This window comes from Cheilinus undulatus, linkage group 7 (genome assembly GCF_018320785.1).
Source record: "Cheilinus undulatus linkage group 7, ASM1832078v1, whole genome shotgun sequence".
In the NCBI taxonomy this organism is placed as follows: Eukaryota; Metazoa; Chordata; class Actinopteri; order Labriformes; family Labridae; genus Cheilinus; species Cheilinus undulatus.
In genome coordinates this window covers 40891700-40918938 of record NC_054871.1, presented here as the reverse complement: position 1 = coordinate 40918938, position 27239 = coordinate 40891700, and the positions used below count along the sequence as shown (strand labels likewise).

Here is a 27239-nt window from a genome sequence, read left to right as displayed (position 1 = left end):
CCTCCAGAGCAAATGTAGAGCACAGAGGAAAGGGGGAGGAAAGAAAAAAAAATGTACAAAAGCAAAGCCCGGGTTAAAAGACTGATTATATTTCAGCAGAGGCGAATGAGGATGGTGGGTTTACATTTGTACACATTGCTCTTTGTAAGAGCGCACAGCCATTGCCTTAGTATAAATGGGGATATAAAAAAGCTTTGGTAAATTCCACAGGTAAGCTATCACTGGGAGAGGGACCAGCCCAAACAGGCAGAGCAGGGCTGGGCTTTGCAGCCAGAGGCCTTGGAAGTCCTCACTGTGTTTATGTGGGAGAGCTGGGGTTTGGACTTTCACTGTGCCTCATGCTGAAAAAGTCACAAAGTACAGAGACGGTGAAAGCAGGCCAAGCCTTTGTGATGCAAGGTAATACATCAAGTGTTAAATATGTATCAATATACTGATAGTCCAAAAGTTTATATTGAAATATAGTTTACATTGATGTTGACTTGAAAAAGTAGATGCCAGACCTAATGCTCGGTAAAAAGACTGCTTGTGGTCAGGGTCTTTAACAGTAATTTGCTTGAAATTAAGCACAAGACAATGTTTTTGAAATCATCCGTTTTCTACACCACTCACCTTGTTCAGGGTCAGTGGAGGCTGAAGCCAATCCCTGCTGTCAATGGACTGATTGCTAGTCAGCCACAGGGCTGACAGAAAACCAGCCATACTCACACTATCACTCCCACTCACACCTACTGACAATTTAGGGTGACCAAGAACCTGACAGCATGTTTTTGGTCCGTCGGGGAAAGCAGAGTTCCCAGAGTGTGCATGCACAAGAGAGAACATGGATGCTCCACTCAGAACACTGGGGGTAAAACCAGGAGCCATCTTGCTGTGAGGCAACAGCGCTGTTGACTATGGCACTGTACAGCCCTATTTTTGAAAGTTGAGTCTACATTTGGAATCATGTTTTATTCATTTAATTTGATCTAAGTGCATTTTTATTTGGAGTAAAAATCTAACAATTCTGACACCTGCCCGATCCCATTGAAACAAAAAGTCCTCAACACTAAATACTGGGTAACTTATAGGTTTAAATGATCACAAATTGCAGGTCAACTCGTACACACTATAGACCAGTTCACAATATTTTAAACACACATGTAGAATTCCAGCACCAGAGGGCTCTCAACCAAAAGAATAGCACAGTCAAGCGCTGTTCAGCTCCGCCCATCTCCGGTGTTTTGAACTGAGGACCCTGTAAAAAAAAAAAAAAAAAAAAAAACAGTACCTCACAAGGCATGTGTACTGAACAGAAATCCTAATTTTATTTTCATTCACAATTTCTTATCTTAATTAGGGAGATATACGCTTAAAAGTGCACTTCGACATTCCCGCTGGAAGCTATCCCAGAATGCACGTGCTCTGGAATCCAAGGGTCGTTTCAGCATGAATGCTGAAGAGGACATATAAGTGCTTTTCTCACTCATTTTGAGAATTTCATGACTGGGAACACAATGGTTTTCTGTTCAGTAAATATCAAGTGTATAGCATTAGTTCAAGACGGGCAACAAAGTCAAGTGCTGCCATAATTGAGATCAGCTGATCTCAGGCAAACCCTCATCCGTTGACGGCCAGCTGATTTACTCTAAGCACACTATTGGCTAATTGCTCTCATACGCCTTTATTTAAACTGCTCCTGCCTGGCTATGCTCTGCTGCTCTCTCAGCAAGCTGCTCTTGCAACCCTCCTCCACCCCAGCTCCTCCTTTATTCGGCTTCTGACTTAATCAGTGTTGTTCTGTTGTCATTGATGCCTGCTCTGCTCTCGCTTTTGCTGCTTCTCTCCCTGCCTTATGCTTTCCTTATCGGCATAGGAAGACCAGGAATGTGTGCTGTTCCTGCTTAATGCTTTCCATGTAGATTCATGGGGGATCCCAGAACAGCCACATCACCAAACATAAATGACAGCAATAAGTGCTAATTAATAACTGCTAAAAAAAATAAATATCTATAGTCGCAAATCATATGTGTTTCTTGAAGAGATGTTCTTGACTGAAATGTCTTTTGAGGTGCCATTTTTATTGAACCAAGTCCTCAATTCAAATTCCGTCTAAGATGTTGTCAACATATTTGTGCAAATTAGACATTGCTCTCTGTCTTTTTTTAAAAAAGTATGAAGATCATTAATTCTATGTACTTTTTGATACCATTCATCACTGAAATAATGGTATTTTATCATTTTGAAACACACTGCATTTCAGAGTGTAGAAAACTGTGATAACCTAAATACACAGAAATGTTGCACGCATGTATTTACAAGTAGTGTAGGAATTTGTCTGAAATTTTTGATAATTTAAAGCAAAAAATTGGGTATCAAGGACTTCTGTTTTTGTTACTGTGGTATCAAACATGCTACATTTTTGTTTTTAACTAGAATCATATTGAAGTTTATCATCCTGATACTGTGAAAACCATTTCTTTTTCTTTACAGAAAAAATCAAGATATTTATGAAGATATGATTTCTGGTCCGTATCACCCAGCCCTATCCCTTTTACTTTGTCCCATTTCTCAAAAGATTGCACACTTTCTAATACCTAAAGAGGGTCCACACTGATGACAACCACCATCTACTGACCTTCTACCTTATCCATATTGTTTAAACAAAAACACACACATGCCTAAGAGAAACACTGAATTCTGAGCTTGAAGTCAAGTGATGAAAAATTCCTCCCCAGGCTTTCAAGTGCAACAGCTTCATAAGTCAACACACAAGATAAATATCAAGCCCAGCTCCAGTTGACATGGCAAGTGTCCCACATTGTCTTGGCGCGAACAAACAAATCTGGTCCGATTGCTCAACAGAGCCTGCAGGTTTGTCAGCCATCCATACATGTATCCATCCAACAAGGTTTCATTCAACATGTGAAAGGACTAAAGGAGAGGGAAAGGGTGGAGTAGTGACTAGAAAAACAAAGGAAAACACAAAGAAGAGAACCTGCCTGTTACAATCAAGCTTTAAAAAGATGTTGACATTATTCATGATAAAACTGCTCCTGCAGACACTGAAGCTCAGAACGTACAGCCATGTTGCTGCAGATGTCATGATGCAAAAGCTGTGATAATGTAGCTGCAGGGTGTTGGCAAAGATAGTTCCACCTTGAAAAAAGCAAAGGCTAAAAAGCTGAAAACAGCTCCAAAGGTGTGCAGATTTAAAAAAGCCAACCTAAAACATCACACAAGTATTGGTGCTTATCAATTTATACTGTGCATGCCAGAGGTGCAGACACTGAACCTCATCTGTGCTTTTTTTAGGGTTGGTTTATTCTGTTTAGTATTAAAAAAAGGATCCATGTCTACTTTAACTTACAAAACACTGAAACCAAAACTAAACTGAAAAAAGCAACAACTTGTCAAACACTGACTTCATTGTTTATGGAGAACCTTTGGAATTTGATGCCCGCAACAAGTTTCAAATAACATAACAAAAAATACAACAACTAAAGAAGTAAACACCTGATGGAACATCTAACAGTAACAAAAGATGCAATGATTATGAAAATAAGAGCAACACCAACACCAATGTTCAACGATTGAGTTGATGATTTCTTCAGTTTTTCAAAACACCTACGCCTATCCTGAAGGAGTTACAAGCTTCAACAGCTGAGGTGGGAGAGACTCTGCACACAACAACTCAAAGTTCTTCACCAGTCAAAGCTTTAAGTACTTTCTAGTTGTCCACTATGACAGACAGGACATGTTTGTTGTTGCAAAGAAAACACCAGATGTTGAGTCAAACGCTGCTACATATGGAAGCAGGAACTGTTACTGTAAGCTGCAGTTCTGGTGAGGTATCTCTCATTTTCATCAGAAGTTGGAGTTGGATTCCTCTCTTCTGTTATTATTTTGATTGAGAGCCTCCTGGTGGTGGAATTTACATATTGTGTGTCCAGGTTTTGGCTTGTGCAAACTGTAAAGATCAATGATTTTAATATTATTTTCAAACAATGAAAGTGTTCATTTCAGATGGATGAGTAAGGGCTAATTCACCATGCCCAAGCATGCTTGAGCACCAGGGTCCAGTTTGTCTGACTAATCTGGGTGCTTTATATCGCAATCAGTCATTATATGCTTCCTTGGTGCTTTCACAGATGGAAGAGGTGTGCTTTGGCACGGTAGGATTGCTCATGCACGCCTACAAGCACAGGTGCGTAAGTGTGGACATCGATATATCATGTCTATCCTTTTTCATGACTGTTTTCTCTCAACGTCATTTTAAATAACACCAGAGTGACAGAGGGCCCTACCTGACCAAAACAACTCAAAATAAGCTGCAAATTGAGTAAAGTTATAGTCATGTTGTTGGAATATTTCCTTGCTTCTTTTAAACTGCCTCTGTTATATCATAACATGATGACATCTGTGCTCAGGCCAAGTTGGGCTTGGAACAGTGTAAAGGCAGGCCAGCAGAGGATTGAGGACTGGGGGGCAAGTGTGCTTCAGCATGGCAAGGGACAGCTGGCGCTAGTGTGAATAAGCTATAAGAAACCAGAATGCATTGTTAAGAGGGCTGTAAAAAGATTAACATTTATAGTTGGAATCAGTCTCAGAATATCTGGGTGATACCTATGAAAATGTCTGTTTTTCCATTATATTTCCCAAGTGCTGTAAAATAAAGCACAGAATTTTTAACACAGCTTTTCCAAAAATCCTAGTTTAATTTTGGATACTTACATTATTTTACTTTGCACACAGAAAGTAAATCATTTAAAAAAAAAACTACCAGGGTCTAAATTATTAGCCCCCTTTATAACTGACCTTTTCATTGAACAATAGCACAAACCACTGTTGTGATGTAACTTTGAAATGGTCAAAGCTTTAAAAATCAAGTTAATACTGAGGCAGATGTTCCAATTTACACATAGTATAAAAACTTCAGTAAGGGTTTGAGCGGTCACTTGAGAAAGCATCATGGCAAAAACAAAAGAAATCAGTTTAGAATCAAGAAAAAGAAATGCTGATGCTCACAAAGCAGGAGACCGATATACAAAGTTATCACAGCATTTCTTAGTACCAGGAACTGGAGGGAGAAGCATCATTAAGAAAATTAAAGAGAGCCACACAGTACAGAGCAAGCTTGGCAGAAGTAGGAAGAGAAAGATTTCAAAGACTCTGGAAAGAAAACTAGTGAGAGATGTGTCTAAAAACCCCAGAACCACTGCCAAGACTCTAGTGAAGGACTTAGCCAAGTCAGGAATTGTAGTCTCAAAGAAGACCATCACTAGAGCAATGATCAGGATGGGACTGAGAGGTTGCAGACCAAGAAAAACACCTTCAAACTAGACTTAAATATGCTAAGGACAATCTGGAGAAAAATTATGCAAACCTAAAGCATGTCCTTTGGTCAAATAAGACCAGACTAGATCCATTTGACCACAGAGAAGTTGGAGAAAGAAGAGAGAGGTGTATAACCAAAGGAACACTATCCCCACATGGAAAAACAGCAGCGTTTCCTGTATGGATGTTTCGCTACGTTTGGAACTGTGAATCTCATAAAGGTGGTAGGAATCATGAAGAAAGAAGGATATGTGAAGATTTAAAAAGAAAACCTCAAGCAGTCAGCAGCAAATATGGGTCAAACATCTTCACCTGGTGAAGAACTACTTCCAGAAGACCAAAGTGAGCATTACTGACTGTCCTGCACTAAGCCCTGACTTGAATTCAATTTAAAATATGTGGGGAGAACTGAAGACCAAGGTCCATACCAGAAGACCATCAAATATGGAGAAGCTCAAGAGATTCATCAAACAAGACCGGGCTGTTTTAAAGTGATGGGAGACAATATTTGAATCAGCTGGCTGATTGTAGCTGGGTCTATGACTTCTATGTCCTGCTAACAACTAATGCTTGATTTCATAAAGATTTCTACAAATCACAGCACAGAAACAAAGTCAGCCCTTCTTCTAGACCTTCTACTGTACTTTCATTGTCCTATGACTGTATACCTGGTGGAGGCATATAACCACCAGGCTTTGCATTGTAATATCTTCATGTCTAAATACCAGAGTTTATGTGTAGAGAATGTGTGCATAAAAGGTTCTCCTTTACAATCTTAACATCCAGCTCCTCAGCTTACATCTTAGCATGCATTGCTTTGACTGAATTATCCTCTAATGAGGTCTGCCACTGCACATTATGCTGATGATATCTTAAAAAGCTAAAATGAGCTGACTGCCCTCTGCTGTCTGAATGTGTAAGCTGCTTTAGTTGGTAAAGGTGTGGTCAGGCAGACAGCAGAATGAGAATATTTAGAGCAGAACTGTGAAAACTACTGCCAACACTGTGAAATTAAAGATTAATTGATCTTTACATGAAAAAAGTCAGGATTGGTCTATACGCGTGGGTCTAAACAACATAAAGATGATATTCTGCTTGATAAAACTTGAAAACTTAAAGAAGTTGAAGACAGAAGCTAAGTAAGGCATCACTACCTCTGAAGCCTGATTCAGAAAAAGAGAAAAACTTCATCTGATATGAGAGGAAGAGGAAAAGCAGGCCTGGGATTATTTCCAACCTCTATAAATATATATATTTCCTACAACGGTTACTGAAGCAACCTCTAGTGGGGTTTCTTTAAATCTCCACACCCAATGCTTTCAGACAGGAATAAAAAAATAGATGATGTGCTGGGTAATTAGTTTGTCTAGACAGTTTGGAAAGAAGGCACTTAAAACACATCTTTCCCAACAGATGCAGAATATACTGAGCTTTTTCTTCATGGGTGCACCTGGAGAATGTGCGATGAAAACAAAATCATCAGGACTAAAAATACTGACACTCCCTCTACACTTTCTGTTGGCATCATCAAGGATTTAGGGGAGGATGATCACGCACAGACGCCAAACAAGACACTGCACAGAGGGAGGTTGATATTCTTTGTTTTGAAGTGGATGGTCTGGGAACACAGGGGTGAAATGTTCATGAAAGTGACATTAGTCTCAATTCATGATTTAAGTTAAATTCTTTTAATTCTATTAAATGTTGAAAAGAAAGCGTAGTTGAACAGTACAGAGCATAAAAAACAGAGAAAATCAGATATGATGGAGGTGTTCACCATTTTTGTAGTAAATTTGGGAAGAAATGCTCTGAAATGCAGGGCGGTCAGTGCTTTTACATGCTGACTAAAGTTGAGTGTTCCAGTCAGAAACAGTCTCGTCATACGTGTGACCATTTTATTGCAAAATGGTTAAACAGTTTTACTTGCAGTTTTACTTACAAAAGTTGCTCCCTGAGTTTGTCAAGCAGCGTGCTTTTACTTCCCAGGGAGTGCATGGCTAGAAACCCCCATATGGATTGGTATACATTCACGGCAATTTATACTGAATACGATGAAGTTAGTTCAAAAGCAACTGATCCATAGTAGCATAAATCTGAAAATGAGAGTGCAACAAGCTTCATGCTATAAAGGAGGAGGCTGGGGTGGAGGAGGTGAAGCTTTGCCAGCAGCACCAGCAGCATGATGCATCAGCATCAATGCAAGCAGGGCTTAGTGAGAAGTACGTCATATCGAAATGCACCGCTGTGTTGAGAGAAAGAGTTGTGATTGGCTGTGGAAGCTGGGAGGCACTAATGAGGATCGGCTGGCCATCAGCTGATCTCAGCTACTAGAACCTACACTAGGCTTCATTTATGACAAAATTAGGATATTTAACTAGGCTACTGACTTCATCCTAGTATACAATTACTGGGGGAGAATGCATGTATTGCTGAAAGTATGCCCAACTCTGCTACAGTAGGTGGTGATATGCCCCCTTTAAGCAAGGCACTGATGGACTTGCCTCAATTTGACTTTGCTAACAAGCGATCAAGCAGCCCACTAGCTCTATTTCTGGTTTCCCAATATATGCTGATTTTAATTGTTTTTCATTCCATTTACTATCTCATGAAATTAACATGTTATTGTAGCAAAACTAGCATTGTTATCCCAAAATAATAATACGATTAAGTTGAGATCTGAAGAAGTTAACAACTCACTGTTAAAAAACAAGCTTCAGTATCCCAAGAAATTGAGATAATTCAATCAAAATGTGATTGCAGCAGAAACAGCTGTTTTCCTGAGAAAAGGGGATTAAAAAGTCAAAATTTAAAATAATACCATATTATCATGGGAAAACAGCTTTGCTTCCCCAAGATAATAAGAAAGTTATGTCCAGCTCTCAAGAAATTAACGTGCTATCAAAAAAGTGCAAATAATAAAATATTACCTGCTGTTGTTTTCCTGATATTACTTACGATTTCACTGCTTTAATTTACTCAAATTTACTTGAGTTTTACCTGCTTTTATTTGCCTGATTTCACTTTTGTTTTACCTTTTTCTATTTAGCTGATTTTACTTGAGTTTTAGCAGCTGTTATTTACCTGATTTTACTTGAGTTTTACTAGCCGTTATTTACCTGATTTTACTTGAGTTTTACTAGCCGTTATTTACCTGATTTTACTTGAGTTTTAGCAGCCGTTATGTACATGATTTTACTTGAATTTACCAGCTGTCATTTACCTGATTTTACTTGAGTTTTACTAGCCGTTATTTACCCGATTTTACTCGAGTTTTAGCAGCCGTTATGTACATGATTTTACTTGAATTTACCAGCTGTCATTTACATGATTTTACTTGAGTTTTACTAGCCGTTATTTACCTGATTTTACTTGAGTTTTAGCAGCCGTTATATACATGATTTTACTTGAGTTTTACCAGCTGTAATTTACCTGATTTTACTTGAGTTTTAGCAGCCGTTATTTACCTGATTTTACTTGAGTTTTACCAGCCGTTATTTACCTGATTTTACTTGAGTTTTACTAGCCGTTATTTACCCGATTTTACTCGAGTTTCACCAGCCGTTATTTACCTGATTTTACTTGAATTTACCAGCTGTCATTTACATGATTGTACTTGAGTTTTGCCAGCTGTCATTTACTTGATTTTACTTCTGTTTTTCCAGCCATTATTTACCTGATTTTACTTGAGTTTTACCAGCCGTTATTTACCTGATTTTACTTGAGTTTTACTAGCCGTTATTTACCCGATTTTACTCGAGTTTCACCAGCCGTTATTTACCTGATTTTACTTGAATTTACCAGCTGTCATTTACATGATTGTACTTGAGTTTTGCCAGCTGTCATTTACTTGATTTTACTTCTGTTTTTCCAGCCATTATTTACCTGATTTTACTTGAGTTTTACCAGCTGTCATTTACCTGATTTTACTTCTGTTTTTCCAGATGTTATTTACCTGATTTTACTTGAGTTTTGCCAGCTGTTATTTACCTGATTTTACTTTTGTTTTTCCAGTCCTTGTTTACTTGATTTTACTTGTGGTTTTCCAGTCCTTGTTTACCTGATTTTACTTGAGTTTTACTAGCCGTTATTTACCTGACTTTTACCAGCCGTTATTTAGCTGATTTTACCTGAGTTTTACCAGCCGTTATTTACCTGCTGTTATTCGAATTAAACATGCTTTGATCTTTTCTACCTGTACCCACCCTGCTACCTGATTTTACTTGTGTTTTAACTGCTTTGTTGTCTTTGCTGCCAGGACAGCTCTTTGTAACTTTATTTGGAAAAGTGGTCTATAAACAAAGATTTTTAACATTATTTTATTATTATGATTATTTTACTACTATTATTATTATTATCATTATTATTACTACTAGTAATTATTATTATAATTACTACAAGTCGTAGTAGTATTTGACAAATATAATTTTTTATGCTTAGATTTTCAAAGATCTCTGATTAGAATCCAAAATCTGAAAACAAAAAAAATGTAAAAAAAAAAATCTCACAATTCAACTAAACTGCAATGACAGTCCATCCATCCATCCATGGTATACATATTGTAAGCTTGCTCTACCGGGCTTCAAGTGGGTGTTTAAATTAACAATTTGCGAGCACAAGGTTGTATAACATTACAGATTAGGTTGTACTTGCTCCTTCATGAACAGTGTTTCTGTTCCCACTGATTTCTTATAAATCAAAAAGAAACAACATTGTGCTTTTTTGTCTCTTTAAATTCTTGAAATGTGTTTTTGAAGGCTTGACTTTAATAAACAATCACGACTGAATCTTTAACATGCTGAACATCCTCCAGCCTCTTGTCCATTTATGATTATTTCAGGAGGAGGGGAATTGCTTTTCTGATGCAACTCTGAAGGTGTCGAATTTGATGCAGCGTATTCATGAGATGGACTTTTTAGTAACACATACACACACGCAGTCACAGAATCAAGCATGACAACATCAAATAGATGAAAAAATGTGATGTGGCACGCTCCGGCATGAACTGTCTGTACCGAGGATTTACACTGACATCAAGTGGTCAGATCACAACAGTCACAACAGTCGGCTCAGGAGAGTGCTCACAACACTGGAATGAAAACACTGGTGAAATAGTGTTGTTATCTGGCAGCTGAACAAAAACCTAAGCTAAATTTTTATAAATATCTGCTGACGTGGGGAACTGTATACTTCTTTTTTAATTACTTCTATGACATGAGTGATGTTTTCTGTGATTATACTTTGATTTTTTTTTTTTTATGTAAATGTTCACTGACGTCTGGATGATTTTTTTTACCAAAATAATGCTGTCTTTAACAATCTTCTGACGACTAAAATTTAGCCCACTGTGTTTTAATAAATCTGTCTTTTAAGACAATAAAATGCAGAAATAATTTGAAACACAGGAAATTATTTACAGAAAAGCTAAAGCCTGTACCTGCACCTGAGTGGTGGTGTTTAAAATGTTTATTACTCCTTTTATTCTTTTCATTCTCATAATCTATACAGCCTCTTGTCACACCCCACCTCATTCTGTAGCTTTGTTCTGTTGTGTATTTCTGCCCTTAAAACAATCATTTTAGTAGCAACCTACTTAAAAGATGTTCAGGCGACATACATGCCCAGGTTTGATATGTTTCATTCAATATCGTTTTATCATATATGATTTGTGTGTGTGGATACGTGTTTATGGTGATCCACATCACAGCAATTATATAAGCACAGGGTTGTGAGCAGCTGCAGAAAATTATTGAAATAAAGGCTTCTATTTCAACAGGACATGCAACTACTGTGAATGTACTGGAGGTATGTATCAGCACCCACCAAAATTTCAAAACTTGACCAAATTTTGATTTAAAAACTGCAAAGAACTGCACCAAAAGCTTTTCTTGGTGGAGAAGAGGGTTTTGCACTTCTACCTACCAGTCTCACCACGAGTTTTATCCAACAACAAGCTCTGGCAGCATGGTGGGTCTCTAGGATCTAAATCTAAATCTAAGGATCTGAAGAGTTTATAGTGTAAGATCTTTAAAAACTACACCTTTTCTGCTATCATCCACTAAAGTCAAGTTGCTCTAGTGAATTCAGTGTAGGACTGAACATGTCTATTTATCCCAAATCACAGTGCTTTGTCATATGTATGTTATCTGTAACTGTAGGAAATACCTTGCTGTAATCCCCTCCTGGTTTTCCTTGCAGATGTGCTAACAGGTCACAGTTTGTGAAATTCAACACATCAGCTTTATAGCTGCAAATGTGCTAGTTTCTTGTTTATTAAAAATTTTAAAGTTTAAAATACAGCTATACCAAAAAAAGGGGGTTTACTTGTCTAAATAATCTTTACAACTAGATATTTGTTGCATTCTTCTTACAGTGATTTTGTGATGTGGAAACAAAGTTTTGCATACTATCACAGGTTTGGGGAGGATTATTTTTCAGACATACATGAACTCTACTGTGGATCAGTTTCTGCCAAAAATAAGACAGAATGACCTAGACAAAATGAAGACACTTCCTGGGGGAGAGACAGAGAGGAAGACAAGGAGGAAAAGGAGGGAAGCGATGAAGATGAGGACAGAAAGAGGAACTGTTTGAGGCCCGAGTCTCTCTCATTTGAATCTGTGTCTTTACTGTTGGACTCCCGGGTGGCTTTCAAGAGCGTTTTATGTATAATTTAACGTAATGTGCAGAGATAAAGCCTCCAATAAAGGCAGCGCTCTCTAAGCTCTTCACAGCACATTACGTTTTATTCATCAAATTAGTTTTAGTTGGTTTGGTATCCCCTGAGCCGTCTTTAAAAGGTTTAGATGAAAGGACTACATTAATTTTGCCACTAATCAGTTAAGCGACAGCTCCAAGTGACAGCTCTGCACTCCTTAGCCCTTAAAAACTCTCCACACACTCGTCTGCCTGCCATGTCTGTTTCAGCTCGGCTCTTCTATGTGTCCCTAGTTGCTCCCTGCACGATTGTCTGTATGTCTTCCCCATCCACCACATTGCTGTCTAAAGCTGCCCTCTGCATCGTCTCACTCCGTACACTGTCAAATTTGAGACTTTTTAGTAAATCATGCATACCCTTGCAACCTTTGAAATCGGTTGAAAAGGCTGCATGTTTCATTTTTCATTACTTGATCAAAAAACTCACAAAACTAGAGGATGTCTTGTAAGATAAAACACATTATTTTGCGTTATGAAATGATTACATTCTCCCCTTTGAAAGTGAGTTATGTTTTGGGCTACAACTAAACTTCTAATCCAGTGCTAAAAAGGATTTTTTACAATAAGTCTCCTATTTATGAAGAAAATTGGAGCACAGAGCAGATAACAAAGGCTAATATTTGTAATTCTCAAACTAAGGCTTTATTTTTAATTAGCAGCTAAATGATACAAAGAGCTGTTCTTAAGTAGACTTACTGAAAATTACTAAAAATGACTCTGGGCATTAGAGATCCAAGGCTTTCTCCCAAGAACAATCCAGTTTTGCACACTGCCCAATTGACATTCAATATTTCTCTTATTTAGTTAGAAAGTTCCTGGTTATCATTTCTCAAAGCTGCAAGTTTTTGGACAGAGTGTATTTGAAGTTTCCTGTTGAAGGACTAATAAAGGGCTAATGAGGACACACTTACTGAAGAATAGAGTGCTTTGGGAAGCTGAAGGAGCCGTAGGAGATGCGATCCACAAAGTTCAGAGGTATTCTCTGCACTTGTTCACAGTTGAACATGACAAAGTCGTACTTGCAGACCAGGAGAGAGCTGTCTGTGATGAGAACCAGGCGCTCTTTCTCATTGTTCCAGTGGTCCACCCTGAGAGAGGAAAGGGAGTATGTTACACAATGTATGGAGAAAACATTTGGTCCAAACTCAATATAGTCTTATTCAACTTCAAGCAACATTTATGTATATATGACTTATTACTTAACATTTCTGCTGCTCTAGTAAGACAGGTAGGAATGTGCATCACACTTACAAAACAAGCACTTTGTTGATGTGCAGTGGAGAGCTAACGTTAGCAGACATGAGAGCATTAGCATCAGACATTGGAAACATTGACATTGGAAAAAATTATTTTCAGCAAGCTTTTTAAAATTTCAAGTTATCATAACACACTTCACTTTTACTGCAGCTTTTATTCTTCTTTCACTTAGTCCAAGTTCAGTGAAGAATTATATACATCAAATTTAAATAAAAGTTTGTCAAATCACAGGAAATTTTAGAAGAAGCCAAATGTCAACTTGTTCACTGTAAACAGGGTCAGTTAGACAATGTACAGGAGTTTGACTGCACCTTTGGTGAAAAACGAAAAGTTACATAATTTTGGGTGCTAAGGCCGCAATTATTTTGTATTAAATAGCAGTTGAAAGATTCACAAAAATGCCTACAGAAAGGCCTTTTAGTTTACAGTGCCACTACTGCATTTTGTAGAAGTAACTTCATTTTCCAAAAAAGGAAAAACTTTTATTCTTTGGAAAATGTCAATTTGAAAGCATTACAAAAAAACTTCACATTTAGTAGTACATTTTCCTTGAAAACCAAGCATGTAGACTCATGATACCATTTTGTATTATGTTTTAATTACAGTCACAAATTGCAATATCATCCAGGATGTCATAATCATCCATTACTGCTAAATCATGCAGCACTAGAATCAATATAGGGATTACGGTTTTTAAAAAATCTGGTTTCATTTACAAAGACAATAAAAACAGGATGCAAGATGACAATTATTTATCTATTAATGATCTTAAACTGAGTCTTTTGAGTCAGTGATATAAAACATTTGCTGATATGGTTTAGGGGAAGCTTAAGGCAGTGGTTCACAAGCCTCAGGACCCTACAATCAACTCCTCAAAGAGAAAATACAACTCAAATGTCTGATATTTTTTGACTAATCTGATTCATTTATTGAAAAACAGCACAGTTTTGACCTCCTACGGTACAAACATGACAAATCAAATAGATGGGAAAACAAGCCTATTTTAAAAGAGTTTCATGGACCTTTTGGCTCAATTTTTGCTGCCAGGACACATTCATGACCCACTGAAAAGGGCTCTGCAACCCAATTTTGGGTCTCGACCCACCAGTTGAGAACCACTGACTTTAGGGTTCCACTGTAGCTACCAGGCATGATGAGCCCCAGAGGGCCCTACAGGCTGGGGGAAGGCTAAATAAAGAGAAAGAGGTAGGATAGTGGGGTGTGGGGTGCGAGAACTAAAGGAGATTGTCTGGTTTGGATATATGAGAGTGCAGGAAGAGGTAGGGTATAGGTTTTATCCTGCTCCCCAAATTCTGCTTGTAAGCACCACATACTTTATACTACAAACCAGGTTTTAGGTGGTCTTAGGCACAGTCATTGTCTACGTCCTCAAGGTAAGAATGCAACAACTTTGTACCTGACCACCCTTTATTTTTGGACAAGTATAGCCCTAGGACGCTAACGGGAGCACAGGTTCAATCTCTATTTCAACAATGTGAGTGCAGGGTGTAAATATGACAATTGTGTTAAGTGAAAAAAAGGAAAGACACCCAAGCTGCACACCAAGATGCTTTGAACCCAGTGTAAGATAGGATCCTATGTGTGGCACCTTTAAATCCTTCTTAAGAATTCATACTGTGTTTGTTTTGTTCAGGATATGTGCCAGTCGACTTCCTGGCAAGAACAGGTGCCAGGATGACTTCCATCCAAGAAAAGCCTCTTTTTTCTGCTTTTACCTTCTATTAAAAATATATGAAGAAACTCTTTGAGTACACTTATCTGGTCACAAGTCAAGTCCTCAATAATATAAAACCCCTCAGAAGGCACTGTATGAAAACTCTGACTTATTCTAAAAAAGAAAAAGGATGAGGACTGGCTGAACTTAAGACCTCCTCATTTGTTTTGACTGCTTTTGTGCCAGCTCTGTGTTATGAACCTCTTGTAAAGAGTGATTTTTTTCCTTTGTTTCTCACTGTTTTTGTGTCAGGAGGAGCAGCTCTGCTGTTATTATTCTGCAGGAGGTTAATTCAAGTTAATACAAAAAAACATGTAAAGCAGAGCTGCTCAATAATGTACTGTAAAAGCCTGACAATTTCCAAAGATGCCCTTGGCAAAGATCATACAATATGCATGCAAGCATTTCTTAGTTACTAAATTTTCCCCACTAAAAAGAAAATGTCAAGAAAATTACAATTAACTAAAGCACCTTTAAAGAAACAAAAAGAAGCCTTTGTGTGGAAAAATGTCAGTCTTATTAATTAAAGCCAAATATATAATCTTGCTCCTCAACACTCTGCACACAACTTATTAATGGCAGGAGGTATTCTCAGAGAGCTGATATCTTTCTTTGGTCCTGTTCATGTGTCCACATCCAAATGAAACACTCCGGATCGCTACCCAAGGAATCATGGGAAAAGTACTGGTGAAGATCTTTGACTGTGCTAATGAAGTGATGAACCTTGCCTCAGCATAAGTAAGATGTTAGAGAGGTCATAATTAGGCCACATGCACCTCTGCATCAGTTTAACATTGGTACTGGCCAGTATCAACCCTGCTGCCTAACATTTCCCCCTTACAGCATCACATCTGAGGTCAAGCACAGTGCTGGAGTACTTGAAGCCCTGATGTAGCAATAAACATGAGGCCAAATGACCTTAACCTTTCAACTATGACCTCCACATACAATTAGTTTATCCTTGAGTCAGCTAGATAATAGTGCAACGTTTAAAGAAATTTTCTCAAAGTGTTCTTAAGATATCAAGTTGACAAGACTAGTCCAGACAGATGAACAGCATGAAAACATAACGTCTCAACATACTGAGAAGAAGACGAATTATACTCATATATATGCATGAAACCCCCTAAAAAGTGTCAACAGAGCTAAAGCATTAAGTGTTTTAAGTCATCAAATAGTTTAAAATTAATGAACGGTAAACTACATCTCAGATTATGCCTGAACAAAAACAATTGTCTTAGGAAAGTCTTAAAGTCAAGGGCACACAACCAAAACAAAAGAGCTACCAAAATAAAAAACGTGACATTAGATCAGTGGTCCAGGTCTAGGTTTTCAAGTTATAGACTCATTTCTCTGTTATCACAATTTTCAAAAATTTTAGAAAAAATATTTGTAAAAAGGCTTAATGACTTCTTTTCCAAACATAACATACTTTGTGAACAACAATATGGATTCAAGAAAAAATGTACATGTGGAGTCCCGCAGGGTTCAGTACTTGGACCATTGATGCTCGTATTGTTTATTAATGATTTATGTTGTGTTTCTCGGCCACTTATGTGTATTTTATTTGCTAATGATACAACAATTTTTTGTATTGGGAAACATCTAAAACAACTTCTGGATACAGTGGAGAGGGAACGTAATATACTTAAAAAATGGTTTGATGCTAATAAATTATCCCTTCACCTTGGTGAAACAAAATGCATAATTTTTGGAAACCAGGCATCAACCTTGGCTATAAGATTAGAATAACTGAAGTAAATGAAACATTGTGTGTAAAATATAAACTAAATTGGAAATCTCATATAAACGGATTCCAAAAAACACAGAATGAGATGTTGCACTTGAACTCCTCTGTGAGACTAGTGAGGACACCATCTCTGTAGAGGCCTATGGTGGTGAGGCATCTTGGAACTCTGACCCACTTCTTGATGTGGGCTGTGACTCTGCTCTCTAGTTTCTCTACTGTTGAGAAAGGTACTTCATAGACTGCAAGGGGCCACAACACCCAGGATAGGAGACCAAATTGAAGGCACTAGGTCTTTAACTTTCCTGTAGTTGGGTGTTGTCAATGGATTGTAGGCCAGTGTTGATGTGCTCAGGTGTTTCACCTGGTCTCTGTCCTTCAGGCTTGCATCATAGCACCTTCTGAGACTTTTGATGGGCTGTTCTGATACTGTGGGGATTGGATCATCTCCAATGAAGAACTTCAAGTCAGCAAGCACTCCCTTCACCACTGAGATGCAGCGTGATTTAGATGGTTCAAACTATGTCAGAGCCAAAATGTCTAGATCCATCACAATTCTGTATAAAGCTCAAGATTTCTTAAATCAGAAATCTTTGTACACTATCACTCACTCATTGGAGAGGTTTGGGGAAACACTTAAAAAACAAATACAAACTCTATTTTCTGTTACAAAAAAGCCATACAAATTATAAGTAAATAAAACTATCGTGAACCAACTAATCCTCTATTTTTGCAACTAAATATACTTAAGTTTACAGACTTAGTTGAATACAATACAATACAAACAATGTATAAAGCTAAAACTGGACAATTACCACAAAGTATCCAGAAGTTGTTTATAATGAGAGACAGTTGATACAGTCTAAGAGGAACATTCATTTTTCAAAAACCAAAGACACAAACAAATGTCAAATTTCATTGTCTGTCAGTTAGAGAGGTAAATTTGTGGAATTCTTCTCCTGAAAATGTAAAAGCAGTGAATTGGTAAGGCTCAAAAGACTGTATAAGAATCAATTGGTTTTGAAATAGGCTTACACCATGGAAAATTTAAGTTATTATGAATATGTTATTCTGCATTTATTGCAAATGAACGTTAACAACAATGCATCAGTGTTGTTCTTGCTATGCACTTATTTCTGTGAATGTCATGTTTTTGTAAAATATGAGGTGTAGGTTTTAAATAAGCTTTGGCTTCAGCCTATATCCTTTTGGTTTCCTTAGAAATTCAGAAATTTCACTTTGAATTTGTAAATTGTTTTATTTGTTGCAAGTGAACCAAAATACATTTCTTTCACTCATTCATTCATTCAGTGGCTCTCAAATGATGTATCCAGGCCCACTGGTGTACCTTGAGGAAAGTCAAGGTGTGCTGTGTGAATTTGTTCAACCATACAACTAAACAACAACCAAAGGTAGTGTTACATGCGTTAAAGGGGCTATTTGGCATGGATATGTATTCGGTGTGTCTTGAGTTCTGACTTGATACTGGGTGTGCCTTGGGCAGAACAAAGTTTGAGAACTACTGCATTAGATCATCTTACACTTTGTTAGATTTAGTTAAAATGCTCCTCAGTAAAGCCACATTTGAGGAATTTCTCATGCTTTTCTAACATTAGTCACTTTCTCCCCTTTGGGGAAGGCAGCAGCGTCACTGGATTACCATATAATGCATTCTTTCTGTTGCAAGAAATCCAACATCCAGGCCAAATGTAGGACAAACGTTAACGTGTGTTGGACAGAGCTGCATAAATGGGATGTATTATTCATCCTCACATGGCCAGCCTTTTAAATGTTTCCTGAAAGCTTTTTGCAGGACTGATATAACCTGACATCTGCAAGTGCACTCGGTAAATGTCCTGCAGTCACTTCATTTTGCTGCGTGTTCCAGCACTTAAATCACTTCCTGTGCTTCGACTTAAATGTGATTGTCTTTGGAGTTTGGGGTTTGTAAGAACATTGATATCTATTTTAATGAGAATGTTTGCATGCAATGTACCAAGAGCCTTTATCATTACATATCATGTTTAGATTTTAAAACTTTCTTCCCAAGGGCAGCAGGTCACTTGAAGTTCCAACAGTACATATGTTAAATATGGATTATGAATGAGCGTTACATGATACAGTAAACTACATCTATATATACTCTCACATCTTTACACTCAAGTCAAAATATTGTGACTGCAGCTGCAAGTGTCTTTCTTTTTAGTAGAATAACATAAACATTTGTTGTTGTCTCTCTGGTAGTAAAAGGAACATACTAGAACAATGCCATTAGTTTTTGTCCAACCTAATTATTTCAGTATTTTGATTAGGAATGTGCATAAACTAAGTGATTAACCATTGCCACTTGGCACCTACAACTTAAAAATATTTGTAGAAATTCATAGCTGTAATCCTGGCCAAATGTTGTGGTGAACTACCACCTGATGAGAGTGGGGGCTGTAGCTACTTCTAGACTATCATGACACTCTACCACCTGGTTAAAAACAAGCGCAGTGAACATCTTGCAGGTGCAGAGCAGGTTGGCAGTATTTCAGTGTAGATTACAGAGATAAAGTTGAATGCTGGCTGAATCAGGTTAAACTGGCCTATCAAGCACAGCAAAGCTTAACCAACATTGTGTTAGTAATGCTTGTGTTAACAACATAAGCATGTAGTCACTGACCTACAAAGAAGACTGAAGACTGGTAGTGCTAGCACTGACAGTGAGAAAGGTGCTTAAGAGAGGAATGCAAAAAATCAGGCTAACCACTGCACTGTATAAATTGCACAAAGACAATGTCAACATTTGGGCATGAAAAAAGCTAATGTTTCTGTGCAATACTTTAATATTTTCTGAAAGCTGTTTTAATTTTTTTAGTAATTGGAAAAACAAACTACGTAATATGGGGTATGTTGGACTTCTACTTGTGTTGCTGTGATATCATATAGGGATGCACGCGGTTAATCACTAAAACGGTTAAATTCATTTATCAAATTAACCGGCACAGGATTTACAAGTCGGTTAAGCAGAGGATTTTTTATATCATCATTTTTATAAACACAGGCTTATAATCCCGGTCTATTATGCTCTTTTAAACAGAAATGAACCACTAGAAACAGAAACAGCCACTAGAGGCCGCTGTACATTCAGTTCATGGCCGCTGCCTTCCTGTCTGCCACTTCATGCATGTAAATACGAGAAGCTCAGTGGTAGCTTAGCAGTTAGCGTGTAGTAGGAACAGCATGGTATCAGTTTTTGAAAGTAGTAAATGGAAATTAAATGGTATGTAGGCTGTCGAGGGTCGAACTCAAGTACAACTTCCACCCGAAGTGGAAAGAGGCCACATATCAAAGCATGATATTAATCTACAAAGAGGAACGAAGGCTGGCGACGCTAGCTTGTAATGTTAGCCTTGCTGTAGAGAGTATATGAGGCTAACATCACACCCGCTGACACTATGATCCTGTGAGGAATCTGACTGTTTTCTAAGGATTTTCTCCTCTTTGGACTAGTCGGGTAATCGAAATTTAAACAAGTGTTTAGCCAAATACGGAAATAGATGCTTAGAAACATCCTTAGTTTCATAACAAGTAGAATTTGGTCTTCATTAGTATCATACCAAAGTTTACAAGTACTGAAAGACTGAACTCTCAATGAAGATTTGAGGCAAACTAAAGGTTCTTACTGTGACTCACTGTGTAATCAATAATGACTTTCATTTACAGTGACAGCAGTTACAGTGCCTTCACAGATATTATTGCTAGCGTAACTGTAAAAGAAGTACTTATCATTTTGTAATAGAAACCATTTATCAAGTGTCTCAGTACTACTTAGAAATGGGACATAGGAGTTAGGTGTTATGAGGGTTTCACTATAGACGATAAACAAATATATAGTCACAATGAACATGAAGTCGTGTAACAGAACATGGTATCATGAACTCACTCTGCCATCAGCCAAATGCTGTGAATGCTGCCATCGACTTCTTTATCCACCAGAGCTTCAATGTCTTTGAGGGCCTGATTCAGAGTGCCAGGCTGAGGAGACAGAAATGCACGGGTGTCACTTTCTAATTTTCCATTGTGACAATCACAATGTGTGCACAGAGAGCTTAAGGGGTAATCTCTGAGGCAGATGTGCAGCTGAGACTGGTACTCCAACAAAATGTCAGTGCCATTGTGTGTCAAACAAAATAACAATAACGAAAAACATGAAGCCTCAGCATATTAAAATAAATAATTGAAAATGGAGAGGGCTGAGCATGCAGCTTCTGTGTTTAAATCTGGAAAAAGTCAGGTATTTGAAGAAATCAGTGCATAATAAATACTCTCCAAACATCCAATATGTCAGCTATAAGCATCTCAGTTTTCCAATTCAGTTACATTTACAACATGTGACAGCGATTCTACTCTTTTCTCTGTGTTTTATTATTTCAAAGCCAAGCTGAAGAACTTAAAAAGATTAGGAGTTCATAGTGAGGGCTCCTGACAGACTTACAGTATCTGAACTTTATGCTAAGCCACCGTGCAACATGGGAAGTATGACTGACTTCTTACTGCAATCCAATAAATGCTACCTTTGAGATGCTGATATAATTTCTTTACTGTTGAATTTGAGTCTCTGGGGATTTATTTTCCCCCAGATTTGAACAATTATCAAATTGTTTGCACAATCATTTACATACTAAACTCACCACACAACATACATCACATCCTAGGAGAAGAATGACCTTGTACATACCGTCTAAATTAAACTTTACATTGACAGTGTTTTGTTACTGAAACATTATCTGTGTATTTGTGCAATTTAGTTAGTGTACAGGAGGTCACTTGCAATTCTTTTTAAACTGTTTGCATTTCTTGGTAATAATAAAAGCAATATTTTGTGCCTAGGACTCAAATTCAAAACAGGTATTAATCTTGCTTTATTATTTATCAGAATTACATCCAAGTTAATATTTATAGCATTGTTACAACCCCATTCAACACTTCCTAAGCTGGAGAGAGAATTTAGAAATGTCATGAGTAACAATAGTAAAAGAGCACCATGGTCTCCTACAAGCAAAACTCGTAAAATTTAAATGCTCCTAAAGTGGGTGAAGATGTAATAAGAGCAAATCAAATTTGTGTTATCAAAATAAATCATTATGCAGTGTAGCTATTTAATTGCTAACACTGTTCTCTACATAATTCAGAAAGCAGAAATCATGTCAGCAGGGTTTTAATGTAGCTGTTGGTCCAAGAGGAGCTTTTTAAAAGCTTACATACTGTTAAATAAATTACCATGTATTACATTTCATGAACTTACTTATATAAGAACTGTGTTTTTTTTATTCAGGTCTTTAAAAAAGCATGTTATCAGGCCAAGTATCTAAAAAAAGGCTTTTCCAAATAGCCACCTGCTTTTTAAGCTGTTGGTAAATTTGCAATATGCAACAAGAAATTAAATGATTCAATGCATGATCCCATAAATTAGATTAAAAAAAAAAACATACAGTATACTTCTTATTGTAGCCCATTATGACAAAAGTGCCAACTTAATCGGTATAAGGACAGAACACCTCTGAAGTGGACATTGCTTATGCAGGCTGGAAATTGATGAATTTTAAGCTAACTTTGGCTCGATGCTGTAAAGTATGGGTTGTCTGCAGTCACGTGATACTGATGATGCAAGAATGTCAGATAGGAGGCAGAAAATGAAGAACAGCCATTAGGAGCGAATTAAGGAGAAAAGTTAAAGCAATAAATGGACATGTACGCTGCAGTTGCCATCAGAAAATTCTTACATGCATCAAGTTAGATCCAAACCAGTGATTCTTCCAGCGGTTTAGCCAATATACTTGGCATGGAGGCGATCGTTTTTACAAATGACGCAGTCCTGCAGACCTCCTATAGTCTAGCATCGTCTAACTAGATGAAGGGAGACAAAATTTATAAGGAGTCTTGTAATCTGCCAAAAGGCAAGGCGTGCGTCTCAAACAGTTTTGACATCCTTGTTTAGTCAAACACACACTTTGAGTGGAAACAGTAATATACTATTTACTACATAAACGGATGGCATCAGATGTGGAAACACAGGTAAGTTCAGGAGTTAATGTACTTAACCAAAGCAAACTGTGCAGAACCAAGCTGGATTTCTATATGGATATGGACCATATCAGATGGTGTGTGACTTTGCTTGCCCAGGCTTTAGACAGCAGCTTTGGCCTGCTGCCTTTCCTCCATGAGATTTTCAAACTTTTTTTTTTTTTTTTTTTGCCTGAATGTGTCACTTCTGTCAGGATTCCAAAGTAGCAAAACAAAACTTCTGTATTTTAAAAGTGCTTTTCAACATGAATCTCTTCCCTCCTCCCATCTGCAGTTATCTTCGGACATGCATCATCTGAAAGCAGCCGAGTGAAAAAATGTACTGAAAAACAAAACATTAAAGAAACATGTAAGTATTCTAGGTGTTTTGTGCCTTGTTTAAGCAGGCAAGCACTTAATGAGCTGTAAAAGTGGCCTGCCATAAGTCTGTAGGACAAATTAGCTCTTGGTTTACTAAAATGCTTGGCCAACTGTATCTTATATTGTCAGAGATCTTTAATGCCATACTAAATTTAAACAGAACTGCATTTGGAGTGTGTTGGAGAAACATTTCAATAGAAATGTGTTAGAAAAAAAAAAAACAACAAAAAACGTAACATCTAAAAATGTAAAACAAGCTACCAGTGTCAAGAGACTCCATGTGAAATTGGCACACTTGTCCCTTATGCTACAACGATATAAAATCACAGAGCAGTTCATCTCAATACAGTCTGTTGTTAGCTGATGTCACTGCCTTCTTTAAAAGTTAACATGCTGTTTTTGTTCATTGTGTGGTAAATATCCCAAATTTATCAGCCATGGTGTCCTACAAGTTATTAAAAGTATCGTAACAGAGAGATTAGTGCCTGAAAAAAGTAAGATTTAATCCTCAACTTCCATCTTTCATCAGAGTTCAGGGTAATGTCATGGGGCAGGCTAATTGCTGGAGCGTTTGGCCGGCCACACACTTCAGGATTTTAAGCCCGATTTGGGGCAAGGTTTGCCTCCCCTGACGATCGTGGGGGCATATCCCGAGAGGAGCCTCTTTGCAAACCACTGTTTGCCTGAATAATCCTCATGTGTGTGGAGTCAACACGATTGTTTTACTACACCAAATTGCATCGTAGCCTCCAAAATCCTGAATCGATATTTACGGTTCTAGGACGTAGTGCCTCTGATGGAGTGCCCACAACAACCAGTGAGAGCATCACAGCTGGATCATACATCCTTTCACCTCTCACCATAAACACAAATTTAACTTAATTCTAGCCAGGATTTCGTCCTGAGTCTTTCCCTTGTTTTATGATTTTTGCTGCACCTGTAATGCGTGCCAGGACAGCCTGTTGTAGAAAGACAACAAGACGGTATCCACAGACATCCGTGTTTTTTGTTTTTTTCTGAAGTCACGTGATCACGCGAGGTCGTAGGCAGGTCGGCAGGTGTGTGGTCTGCAGTGATCTGACAATCTGGCTGAGTTGTCTAGTGTGTGTGTTCAGAGGATTAAAGATGAAGAATCTTTGGAAACTGGCCTGAAGTCTGTGGTCTCCCACGGTTTTAAAATCGTTTCAGATTAAAAAATCTTCTAGTGTATGGCCGGCCTTTGGCTATTTTTTATTTGAACCAGCAGCAGGAACACACATCTTACCTGCTAAAGGTGTGTTTTAATCCATATCTCACTTGTCTTTAATCCTGGATGATTAAAAGAAGCAGACTGTGACTGTCTCTCTACAAGCAGAAACAGTTAAATCCCTCCTGTTTGTTAGCATCATGATGCTAAAGTTTAGTAAAGTATCCAATGATAGACTCGGCCTATTCCTGCCAAGTCTGTCGCAAACTGCCTGCCTTTTATATATGTGATAGTTTCTCTGGGGGCTTAAAAAAAGGCAGTTGTAACATAGCAGCGTAGAAGAGAGATGATTCCTCCATTAAGGTCGTAGAGTTTTTTTTAAATTTGAGGGGCTTGTATTTCTCATAACGGGGTGTGGCTTAGGTTCATTCAACCAACACGCCCACACTTTCCTAGAGCAGATCTTACTGCCTCAGTTTTTAAGGTTTTGGAGCTTAATTTTATAACCTTAAAGATGTTTTTCATGACTGATATTTGGCCTGGTGGTTCCTAACACAGCTGCCTGTCATACAACAAACCTAAAATAAAGATGTTTTTTTTATCACTTTAGAGGGACTTTAATCATCTTTAATGTGAATTTAAGACAGGGAACTGTTAACAAAGGCTGTTTCTGAAATCTTTATTATCTTTAATCTGATTTGACGAGAGTCACGAACATTTTAAGCTATTTCTAGGTATAGTCCTTCTTGTTGCTTATGTTTTTTATGCTTTTAATGGTTAATAACAGTCATCATTATTAATTTCTCTCTATTTCACAAGCAGTAACTCCTCACAGGAGGATAAAAGTGTGTCTCTTAAATAAAAGTTAAACTTGTAAATGTGTACATAAATCTGAATATGATTGCCAGTTAAATACAGCAGAGAGGAGACAGAAAATCATCACAAGATCAAAGTGTCGTTAAATGAAGCACTCAAGTAGCTAGCTTAAATTCTCTACCACTGGATCAACTTTGAGTTTCAAACCAGCTAATGTCACAAGTTACACCAACAACTTCTTTAAAATGTCCCCGTTGTCAAGAGTTAATGTCAAAGTGTTTACCCTGAGCACGAAGAACCTCTTCATCCTAAACTGGTTCACAGGCGACACCACAGAGCTGGCATCATTCTGGGGAATGGAGGGGGCCGCTGTGACCTCCGGTGGCCGCTCCTCTGCGTCTTCTGAGCGGGCAGCAGGTTGGGTATCTTCCGCTCTTTCGGAGGTGTGGCTGAGCTGCTTCTGCTGCTCCTCACCTGGGACTGCTTCCTCTTTCACTTCTGCCATGATGGGGCTTCACAAAAACATTGACATGTGGACGTTTATTAAGTGAAAGAAAAACTCATTTAAGGATATTTAACTCGACCGATGTTGCGGTTTAAACAGTGACCATGTTAACCGGTGGCTTTGAGTGGAATACGGTGATTGTCGTAGTTAAAACAGACCTTCATGGCATAAAGAGTCCTGTTTGTTAACACATAACACTGACACTTGTCAAATACACCTCTGATGAGTATGTTTTACCTCTATAATAAAAACACCACAAAGATGCAGTGTTAAGGACACTGTAAGATCAACAAAAGTTGTAACTCCGACAAACACAGGCGCTTTTGGCTAAGAGTCACCAGTTAACATGGCCACTCTTTAAAACGTAACACCTGCCAATCTTTCTTTCATCTCTTTTTTAGCATCTAGGCGTAAATCGGTTCACATATATATAATCTGATATGCATTAAAAGTGCTGGCGACTAAAAAGGATACACTTACCAATAAATTTCACAGGCAGCAAAATTTGTTGATGGGTAGCAGCAGCAGCAGCAACAAGTGCATAACTTCCTTCTTCCGTATGTTTCGTTTGTTGTCAAGGGCGTAGTTTGCAGCAGTGAGGAAGAATCTACATCATTCTCAGCAAGGCAGATAGTTCCTGTCATAACACTGAACTGGTTTGCTCTGTCGAGGATTAAGGCTGGGCTATTATTTTCTCCTAAGGCTTGTTTTACAGCGAGCCAGGAAATACCACACAACCATCTCCCAAACAAAAGAAATAACTTTCAATTACCTGTAAACACAGCTGCTTTAAAGCAAGATAAAGGCTTTATCCTTGTGTATAGTGCTCATTTTCCCCAGATCTTAATTGTGTGGATGTTGACTGCTTCCTAATGAGGGTGCATGGGCGTTTGAACCTGTTAAGAGGCCTTGGGGCAAAAATGTCCCCCGCCCCCAACCACCCAGCTTTTTGGCTTTGTGCATGTTTGCTGATATATATATATTTTTTGTTTGGAAAAAATAAAATAAAAAATATGTTTTAGCTGCTCAAAAAGGCTGACTTTCATGCTTAAATGCCTCTTTAGGACCTTAAAGGAAACCAAGACCATCAGGAAGAGGATGTTGATGATAGTAAGGTATTTCTTTGCTCTTTTATGACTTTCACCCACAGGCTGAGCCAGGGGGTGGCTTGCAGGGCTTTAGCTACTAAAGTTCTCTCAATAGCCCTGAATCTTTCAGGTAGGAATGAAGCATGCTACTGCTGAGTCTTATGATAGATCCATGCAAAAAAAAAGGATAAATGGATCCTGCTGATTACCACATGAAAATTTCATTCTCCTTGCAAAACTGAAAAAAATCGAATTTTTTATTGTCTGAGAGCTCATACGTGCATTTTGGTATAAAAACACATAAATAATGTATCAAATATTAACATTTCTGCATTTTTCATTAGATCTAAATTTTATTTTTAACCCCTTAAAGCCTGTTGTCGCATATTGAAAACATGCTTTTATGATACCTCTAACTAATCAATATGATCTGTAAATTACTCAAA

The 27239-nt window shown here is 37.8% G+C and overlaps 1 protein-coding gene across 1 annotated transcript in view; it reads right to left on the bottom strand.

Annotated features, from left to right (window-relative positions):
- tprg1 (tumor protein p63 regulated 1) overlaps positions 1 to 26245 on the bottom strand; it is a 43413-nt gene extending 17168 nt beyond the window's left edge. The window contains exons 1-4 of the mRNA XM_041790735.1: positions 26186 to 26245; positions 25484 to 25712; positions 20698 to 20789; positions 12942 to 13118 (exon numbers count right to left, since the gene is read on the bottom strand). Of these exons, the coding sequence (XP_041646669.1) occupies positions 12942 to 13118; positions 20698 to 20789; positions 25484 to 25705 (491 nt within the window). The 5' untranslated portion in view covers positions 25706 to 25712; positions 26186 to 26245. The remainder of the gene's footprint in view (positions 1 to 12941; positions 13119 to 20697; positions 20790 to 25483; positions 25713 to 26185) is intronic.
- Positions 26246 to 27239: the final 994 nt, after the last annotated feature.